Raw genomic sequence first — 9,462 nt, forward strand, 5'->3', positions numbered from 1 at the left:
GATTTCCCTGCTGACTTTGAGTCTCCTGGTGTTTGTTTTATGTATAATGTCCAGGGCTTTTCACTGTACTGACAGGGGAATGAGAGAAAATACACCTACTTTCAAAAGCGCAAGTCAGCAAACATCACATTTTAAGCTTAGATCAGAGGTGGTCAAGCTTTCTGCTTTCTAGAGCCTTCTTTGTTGTTACCACAGATAAAATAGGGTTAAATACAGACTTTAAAATGGACCGGTAGTGTATCTCTCTTTTTTGCAATGTGTTAAAAACAAAAGTTGAGTTGTATGTTAGAACGTTATGAGCTGCGATTCTTGTCATCTTTCTGAGACTTCACCACCCTACCCCGAGGCCTGCCTTAGCCCCCCAGTACCTCTCTCCCCTCCTCTCAGGCATCACCTTCTCCTCCGCTTTCTCCTCCCTCCTGGAGGAGCTCCCCAGGGAGGCAGGCTCGCCCTTCCTCAGCCTGGTCTCCCTCTCGGCCACCTCACTCCATGCCAAGTGCGGCCGAGCAGCGTGGCTCTGTGCAGATGGCGGGGAGGCCCTCTGTCCTTGGCCTTGGATTGCAGCCCTCAGCGTTCATGACCGTTCCTGGCGGGACAGACAGCCTCGCGGAAAATCTCCCCACGCTCTCCTCTTCCACCTCTCAGCTGAGCCCCTGGGTGGCTCTCAGGTCTGTCTGTAAATTCTCCACTTCCTCTGGGGTCTGGTGAACTCTTCTCCTTGGAAATACTGGCCATGATTGGCAACTGATTTACCGGGCATGGCCATGGCCAGCTCCAGTCACGTTCTCTCCGGGAAGTGAAGCGTCTCCTCCACAGCCTTCCTCCGAGCAGGGCCATCGCTTGTGACCAGCAGATGGCACACAGCCACTCCCCACCCCTCGCCTCTTGCTGCCACCGTCTCTCCCACTCCATTTACACCTAGACGGAGGAAGAGGTTTGGAGCAGGTGGGGCGGAGGGGCTGAGGTCGCAGAGCTCGTCCGGAGCCCACACGGCTGCACCTGCACCGAGGCCCGAGAGGCTCTTCTGCCCGCCGGGTGAGATGCTGCGAGCCAGGGCGTGGCCCCGGCTCACCTCTGCTCCTCTGGCAAGGGTGGTTTCCTGAGGCAGTTCCAGCGTGCTGAGGAGAGACGGCCGCAGACAGAACTCCGACCGGGGCAGCGCCACACTCGCTGGGCCTGCACACAGCCCTGCTCGGGGAGGATGACCAGGAAGGCGTCCTGGAGGAGGCCACCAGAGAGCGGGACCGTGCGGGATGTGTAGGGGTTCACCAGGCACCGATAGGGAGGCGTGCAGAGGTTCTAGGTGAGAGAGACTGGGCCAGGGGCTGCAGCTGGCAGGATCCGGGGCTCGGGCACAAGGAGGCCAGCAGAGCAGGCCGGGTGGTGCCCAGTGTGGAGGGAAGGGGGCACGGCCAGAGGCAGGGCGGGCAGCCTGCAGGCGGGTGCGGGGGCAGCGTGAATGAGGGATGTGTGGTCCCCGCCAGCCGCCGATGCCGGGCGCTTGTGAGGCGTTCAGGCTCTGCGCATCTGGTCCTCCTGAGTCAGCGCTCTGGGCAGGGGCCTGGCCCCCCAACTCTGACAGGGCTTCTGGGGATGCTGGGGCCCCCGCGAGTCTGGGGGAATTAGAGCAACACAGAAGAGGAAGCTGAGGACGGTGAGGGCGGGAGGCGGACGGCCTGGCGTCCGTGGGACCGCGGGGGGCGCTCCTGCAGCCTGAGCGGGGATGGCCCACCCGGGCGTGCGCGGGGCTCGTGCCAGGAGGAAGAGTGGCGGGGGGTGGGAGGGAGAGTTCTGAGTCACAAGGAGAGGAGGCCGGCTGCGCTCCCACCAGCGGGCCTCGGAGAACCAACCAGTGTCTACTTCGTCCTGGAAGCGGGTGGTCAGCGCCACACTTGGCCGCGTACTGCAGTCACCTGGGGAGCATGGGGACACGGTGGGCACCGGACTGACTCAGCGGTCTGTGGGGCACCTGGGCCCCAGGGGTGAGAGGCGCTGCTGGGGCGGAGATCGCGGGAAGACCACCCCGCTTCCTCCTCAGGTCTGCTCGGGCTCCTGAGAAAGAGCCCACGAGCCGTCACTGAACGACTGTCTGGCTTCTCGTCTCACCTGTTTCCTTTCTAGGTCTTCAGTAGGAAGACCAAGGTTTCTACCCTTAGTCCCCATGTGCTGTCCTTAACTCAGCATTAACCCAGCACATCCCTGATCCAAAGGAAAGTTAGTCTTTCTGACAGTTACCTCCTAACCCAGCCACATGTTTAATGCTCTGTGTTAATCCCCACCTCACCGTGGCCCCCGCGCTGCTGTTCCTCACCACGCTTCACCTTCACGAGCCCCTCACATCCACCTTCACTTCACTCCTCATCCCTCAAGTTCAGGGTTGCTTTAGGCCGTTTCCCCCCATCTCCCCGTATCAGCTCCATGAGGCCAGGGTTCCGTCTGCCTGTGGTTCTGTCTCAGAAACAAACTTAGCTTCATAGTTACCTTTGACTCAGCTTCACATTAAGACAACTTTGTTCCCCAAACATGAGTGACAAGAATAGGTGTCTCACGAGTGCTCGGGGCTGGTGCCCTGGGAGGACCCCTGGGAGGACCCCGAGGGACGGGACGGGGAGGGAGGGGGGAGGGGGTTCAGGATGGGGAGCACGTGTACACCCATGGCTGATCCATGTCAGTGTACGGCAAAAACCACCACAATACTGTAAAGTAACTAGCCTCCAACTAATAAAAATAAATGAAAAAAAAAAAAAGAATAGGTGTCTCAGAGATACTCTAGATGGTGGAATTTGAGGGTAAAGGTTTTATCTAATACCCGTGATTATAAACAACCATCACCCTTTAAAAACACACTGGTGGCCGTGGTGACAAGACAGACACCTGGAAGAAAATGATAATCACAAGCCATTGCTGTTGTTTTTTTTTTATTTTGCCACTCAAACTTATGACCAAGGGGGAAAAATCTGAAATGGTAAGGACACAGCTTCAGGGCAGCGGGGACGGGGTGGTTGCCACATGATGGGCATCCTCTTCGAGCACGACCGCGAACGTCAACAGGGAGCCCGACACCCCGGGAGCCTGCTCAGGACTGCTCGGCGTCTTCTGCGGACTCTGCCGTGGGGAGACCAGGCAGGCGCTCCAGGGCCCCAGCGTCTGCAGGTGGAAGGGCCACACTCACAGATTCCCCCGCATCAACCCCAGAATCAGGCACGCGTCACACTTAACCCCCACACTGGGTATGCATTTAGGTGATAAAAATCAGTGTCCCCTAAGGAAAGGAGTTCCGCGTTGCAACATTCCAAACAGAACAGATAAACCCGTAAGTGTCAGTCTGCCCTTGCTGGAGAAGTCACCACTTTTCTCCACAGAGGTCTCCCCAGAGGCTCCACTGGGCTCTTGTTTCTGAGGTTTCTAAGTCCTTCTCCCACAGTCCCGCTGCCCATGGATGGTTCTGAGGGAAAGCCGCAAGCTTAAATCTCCCCCCAACTCCTCCCCCGCTAAGCCCCCCACTAAAGGCTGTGGAGCCTGAGAGCAAGTGGATCAAGACCAAACCCAGAAATCGTCTTCACTCTTCCAACCAGACAAAACTGTGACAACCCTGGTGTCTCCCTTGGAGCCTCGGAGTGGCCCGCGTCCCGCTGTGTCCCCAGGCCACCTCCCGGCGGGGACCTCTCAGAGTCCCTTCCACAGGGCGGCTTTGATTAAGGCCAGACTCTCACTGGGGCATGAGCGGCAGTCAGGCGCACAGACGTGCTGAGGTCGGATGGGCCACGGGGAGGCCGCCTCGTCTGCAGTGTCCACGGACGAGCCTAGATCCCAGGCCGCAGAGCTGTGGGGGTCAAACGCAGCCTGCCCCCCAGGAGACTGCAGGGGGTGAAAGTGCAACCAGGACCCTGGGCTCCAGGCGGTCTGCAGAGAGCCTGGCCGTGTCAGTGACTGCGGCCCCACGGGGAGGGCCACGTCCAGGAGTCTGGGTCGGCAGCGCGAATGGACCGGGCCCCCCTGCGGCTGGTCCCAGCCCTGGCCTTGTCACCCCTCCGCCAGCGTGACCAGGTGTGAGGTGGACCTGGCTCCTCCCCGGGAGAAGGCCATGGAATCCTTTCTCCACAGGCTTCCAAGAGGTGGGGTTTCCCCTTGGTGGTACTTCACGTACCTTTGAGATGCAAGAAAGTCAGAAACTCGAATATCGTGCGCACGACGTCGTTCTCTGCCAGCGGTCTGTCAAAGCTTTCTGGAAACCAGAGGGGGCAGTGTTGACAACCGTGGTGCCCGTCCTAGACCTGGGCACCTGGGGGCATCACCAGGACGCCCCTCCCTCCCTCCCAGAGCCCGATTCAGCGCAGGGGAGGCCCTGAGACCCCGCGGCCGCCCCAGGATCTCACTCTCAGGTTTGGGGCACCTCGTTCTGGCGGCTGACAGATCTTGCTGGGCCCAGCTCAGGCTCGGCTGTGGACCCAGGGTGGCAGGAGACCAATACCCCCGGTGCCCTGCGTGCCCTGGGATCAAAGTCCTCTCACCTGGCCTGGCTTCGTCTTCAGGCTTGAGCTCCCGCTTGCCGGCGAGGCCATGCTTGTCAAGAAGTGACCTGTGGTTGTTGATGGCATCTGTCGGCAAGTCAGAGAGGAAGGCCCCTGAGAGTTGTCGCCACGACAGGACATGCGGCTGCGTTCCACCCCCACGCAACACAACCAGACTGCACAAACCGAGCCAGCCAGGGGCGCCGGGGCAGAGGGGGGGCTGTTCTCCGGGAACCAGAGGAGGGGACTCGCGCCAGCGCCAGGGCACCGCTTTCACCCAGGGGCAGCGGGCCCTCAGAGCGGGGGGAGCCGCCGGTCCAGGGGGGGCCAGCATGTGGCTAGTGGAGGGCACGGGCTCCGGGCCTGGTCAGCGGGGGTGTGCCGACGGCACCCCGGGGGGGCTGGCACTTGAACTGGGTGCCTCCCAGGCAGAGGACAGGGGCTGGGGTCCTATGTCCCTGAAAACAGGGGCAGGGGGAGCCACAGGCTTTGCCCTTCTGATGAAAGCAGACTTTATCTCACTAAGACCACTGGCTGCTGTGAGGAGACGGACTGGAGCCAGGGAGAGAGAGAGGGAGGAGGAGGAGGAGGAGGGAGCGGGCGAGAAGGAGGGAGGGAGGTGGAGTGTATGCGTGTGTGTGTGCGTGTGTCTACATGTGGGTGAGTGTGCACATGCATGCACACTGGCTGGAGTGAAAAGTGGGAATGGAGATTGCAAGCAGAGAGATCCCCTAAGAAAGTACTGGACGGAGTTCCCTGGTAGGCCAGCGGTTAGGACTTTGCAGTTTCACGGCTGAAAGCCCGGGTTCAATCCCTGGTCGGGGAACTCAGATCTCATCAACTGCAGAGTGTGGCCAAAAAGATAAAGTACAATAAAAAGAACTGGAAAGAATGAATGAGGACTCTGCGCCAAGCGGCCTGCAGTGAAGGGAAGGACCTGACCTGGGGCTCTTCGGGATAAAGGAGAACACCTGGCCCATGGTTTCTGGCTGCCGGGCCTGATGCGCCAGATCGCCTCGAAGCCTGGGCAAGAGCGAACTGATTCATCTTCCCACAGGCAGAGTCCTCGGCCTTCAGCGTGGAGGGATGACAAGCACGCAGTGCTTCAGGAGGCCGCTGGCTGCCTCCAGGCTCAGACCGTCCTCGGCAGCAAGCACAGTCTCCTGTTGCCGTTTTCTACGCTGACAACAGAAGCCGGGAGCACCGTGTGACATCGTAAGGGATTCTGACAAACAGCTAGTCTAGGTGGACAGCTTCTGCTGATCCGACTTGATGGTGAAAAACAGCTTGTTTTCTGACTCAGGATTTTCTGGCTTGTGGGATGTTAGCTCCTCAGCCAGGGACCAAACCCAGGGCACCGGCAGTGAAGGCGTGGCGTCCTAACCACCGGACAACCAGGGGAGTCCCCAGATGCCCTTGATAAATACATTTTCAACACAGGCTCCTCCTTTCTTTGGGGCCAGAAGCACCAGAGATGACGGGCTTTCTTGGGAGGAAGGGACTCCGGGCTGCAGAGGGCTCAGGAAAACTCATGAGTCGGTGCCCTGCAGGCAAGACCACTCCACCCACAGTGCCCAGACCCCTGGGGACTGGCCGCTGCTTCTGTTCCGAGACCAGAGATGCCCAGGGGACCCTGCCTGTGGCCCCATCCTGTTTTTATTTCTGTCTCTGTGTTTCTCAAAGCCCAGCTCTCAGGGACCCTGTAGGTGATCAGATAACCAACCACGTGCAGTGGAAGAAGCGTCTGTACTTAAACTCGGGGGTTAAAAACTAAAAGCAGCTTCCCAGGGCCACTTAAATGGGGACGTCTCTTCCCAATGACTCTGGAAGGATTGGGACATGAGCTATCTGCTCTTTGCCTCCTTTCCTGTGGGAAAACAGGAAATAAACAAGAGGATTTTCTTCAAGGCTGATGGCTGTCCCCAACGAAACCATGCCTGCAAATCTGAAAGTAGGGGCGGGCTGGGATGGGAAGTGAAAGGTCTCCCCTCACCCCTCCTTGAGGACAAAGCCTGAAGGGATCACTGAAGACAGGGGACTTGCAGGAAGCGGAGTGAGGGCGGGTGGGCGAGGGGTCCGGAGTGTCCCCTTGAGCGCCTGGAGGCAAGCCACTTCCCACCTCTGCCGCTTCCTACGCCCACTGAGGAATTCCACGGCAGCGAGCCAGTCACTGAGCCCCGGGGTCCGTGCGCTTGCCCGTAAACGCAGCAGTCGAACTGGGGGTCTCTGAAGGCCCCCACGGGTTTACTCCCACTGGAGTCTCTGCATCCTGAACGGAGTCAAATTACTCACACCAAGTGCAGACAATTCACATCAAAGACAAGAGCCTGAGGGTCAGTCACCCCGCAGGATGGCTCCAGGAACAGATTCGGAGCAGAAAGAGAACCCTCGACATTCAGTCTTGGCCTCTTCAGGTCAAGGAATGGATGGAGCGTCCAGGGAGAGACAGAGGGACCCGAGAGAGGGCCCAGAACAGAGCCCCAAGGAGTGTCTGCCTTCTGAAATGCTCACCCGGGGAGGCCTGAACAGGGGCTGAGGCTGGGAATCCCAGAGGAAGGCGAGGCCTCGGAAGGGCCTGGGTCTATCCCTTCAGTGAAACCTACAGAGAAACCCACCCTGCCTCAAAGTCTCAGGGAAAACTCCCCTGCGTCCCTTTATCTGACTCACAGTGGAATATCAAGGGCTCAGAGCAATGACGGGCGACCCCCACATTTCAGGAAGAGCAGGGTCAGCACCAAGGCCGCAGCCAGCTCAACCAGGGCAAATTTGCCGGAGATGCCAGCCCGGCCTCACTCACGTGGTCCGAGAAGGTAGCCGGCGCTGTTCAGGGTCCAGCCTCTCTTCTCCTTCACCTTAAACGGGAGGGCAGGGGTCAGAGGGCAAGCATCCTGCCTGGTACAGCCTGTGAAGGCTCAAAGAAGCCCCCAGCGGCAGCTTCTGATCCTATGAGCCACCATGGCAGCCTGTGAAGTTAGCATCTACTTCAACTAGCCACCCGGCTTCAATGACGAAGACACTTGACTCTCATAGAACAAGCTAAGAGATGCAAACTGTTAAAGCAAGAGCTTTAAATGAAATTAGAAAGACATTAAGTGAAATTCACCCAGACTTTCCAGGCAGGATACAGGAATTAGAATAATGCGTGTACTCTGGGAAACTGCAAGACATTCCAGACTTGCACCCCAGTAAGCTATGCTCTCCAGGAAAACAGCACTACCTGCGTTAGCAAAGAATTCCTTTGGAGTTACAGACTCAGTGCACCCACTGGCTTTTAAATGATGCTGAAGACACGTGTTGATAAAACCAGTTGGCAAACGGGGTAACTGACGCTCTACTGAACTTAACCAAATGGTGTTCGCCCCTCACTAGTCTGAGGCGCTAACCTCCGGGTTCGCAGGGTCCACATTTAGTGGCCCACAGCCAGGGGCTCTTTGTTCTGGGAGAGGCGGCTGTCTGGAGCATCTCCTCGGAAACCCCCGCCCCGCCCCGATCTGCTCTGAGGACTGGCCCCTCCCCGCCGCGCCCGCCCCCCTCCCCACTCCCCAGCCTTCCGACGCGCCCACACCCCCTCCCACCCGGAGGCAAAATCGATGGCTCTCTCTGTTCCCAGCACTCCCACCCCCGGTCTGGTTCTGATGAGGTCGCCCCCCTTTGCCGAGAAGGAGACTCGGCTTGGGGGGCGTTTGCCCCCGCCCTGCGCTTACCGGTGACCCGAGGCCCAGGGTGGCTGAAAGGGCCGCGGCGAGGAGCAGGGAGGCGAGCAGGAGGACGGAACCTCTGGGCATCTGCAAGGGAAGGGGCGGTGGGCGGCGGCGGGGGGAGACCGGCCTCCCTCCCCAGGGCGCACGTCGGGCGGGGCTCGGGACCCCCACCCACCCCTGCAGGTGCGGGAGGGGCAGCCAGGAGCCAGGGTGCCCAGGAGAGAGCCCGGCCAGGGGAGGAGGCGACGCGCCGGCCCCGGGGAAGGTCCACCGGCAGGCGGGCGCTGTGGAGAGGGGAACGCGGAGGAAAAAGTGGGGTGAGCTCGGGGGCGCGGTACCTTGAGCGGGGCCCGGAGGGTCGGGGGATGTCTGCGGGTCCTGGGGTGTCTACAGGTCCTGGGGTGTCGGCGGGGCCGCGCGTCCGTCGAGTCGGGTGGGGCAGGGCCGGGGACGCTCACCGCATGGCGCGGCCTCGGGGACGCAGAGGCTGGAAGCGCAGGGCGGCCGGGCTCCCTCGACGTGTCCGCGCCGGGAGCCGCCGCCGCCGCCGCTATTTATGCGGTGCATCCGGGAGCCGCTCCGCCGCGTCACGGGCTCCGCTCCCGCCTCCCGCGCCCTCGCCGGCCCGAGTGGGCGGGAGTGACCGGAACTCAGTCCCGGGGGGCCCTCGGAGCGCCCGCGGGGCGGGAGGGGCGCGCGGTGGTCCTGCCTTGCGGGTGGGGCTGGCGGGGACGGCGAGAAGCCCCCCGCACCCGGCGAAAGAGCCCCCATCGCCGCGAATGGAGAACCCCCAGCCCGCGGCGGAGACCCCACGCCTGTTAGCGCGACCCCCGGGCCAGGCGCAGCGCCCCCTGAGCAGGGGACTCCGCAGCCGGAGACCCTCCCTCTGAGCTGGGCGCGGTCGCGGGGTCCTGGGCACCGCCGACCCCGCACGCTGTGCCCCCGTACACTGTTGCAGCGACTGGATTACGGGTTCAGCCTCGGGAACCACCCGTAGGGGTCGGGGGGACAGCAGCCCGCAGCCTGCCCGGCTTCCTCCTCCCGTGCCCGCTGGCCCTCCCTACCGGGACCCTGGTCCCCCTTCTGGGCTGTGCTAAGTCGCTCAGTCGTGTCTGACTCTGCGACCCCATGGACTGTAGCCCCCCACGCTCCTCTGTCCGTGGGATTTCCCAGGCAAGAAGACTGGAGTGGGTAGCCACTCTCTTCTCCAGGGGATCTTCCCAGCCCAGGGATCGAACCCGCCTCTCGCC

The 9,462-nt window shown here is 60.9% G+C and overlaps 1 protein-coding gene across 1 annotated transcript; it reads right to left on the reverse strand.

Annotated features, from left to right (window-relative positions):
• Positions 1 to 2,907: 2,907 nt before the first annotated feature.
• Positions 2,908 to 8,803, reverse strand: GAL (galanin and GMAP prepropeptide). Its single transcript, XM_043919439.1, has 6 exons — positions 8,551 to 8,803; positions 8,216 to 8,296; positions 7,309 to 7,363; positions 4,512 to 4,598; positions 4,148 to 4,225; positions 2,908 to 3,147 (listed from the first exon to the last, which is right to left on the reverse strand). The coding sequence occupies exons 2-6, from the start codon at positions 8,294 to 8,296 to the stop codon at positions 3,077 to 3,079; spliced, it is 372 nt and encodes a 123-aa protein (XP_043775374.1). The 5' UTR covers positions 8,551 to 8,803; the 3' UTR covers positions 2,908 to 3,076.
• Positions 8,804 to 9,462: the final 659 nt, after the last annotated feature.

The sequence above is a fragment of the Cervus elaphus genome, chromosome 2 (assembly GCF_910594005.1).
Source record: "Cervus elaphus chromosome 2, mCerEla1.1, whole genome shotgun sequence".
NCBI classification, from domain to species: Eukaryota; Metazoa; Chordata; class Mammalia; order Artiodactyla; family Cervidae; genus Cervus; species Cervus elaphus.

Bases quoted from the DNA above. Each gene is read 5' to 3' on its own strand.
- GAL (XM_043919439.1), bottom strand. From the start codon at position 8,296: ATGCCCAGAGGTTCCGTCCTCCTGCTCGCCTCCCTGCTCCTCGCCGCG. The intron at 7,364-8,215 runs GTAAGCGCAGGG...CTCCCGTTTAAG, and splicing joins CCCTGGGCCTCGGGTCACCG to GTGAAGGAGAAGAGAGGCTG. The intron at 4,599-7,308 runs GTGAGTGAGGCC...ACTTGCCGACAG, and splicing joins CGGCTACCTTCTCGGACCAC to ATGCCATCAACAACCACAGG.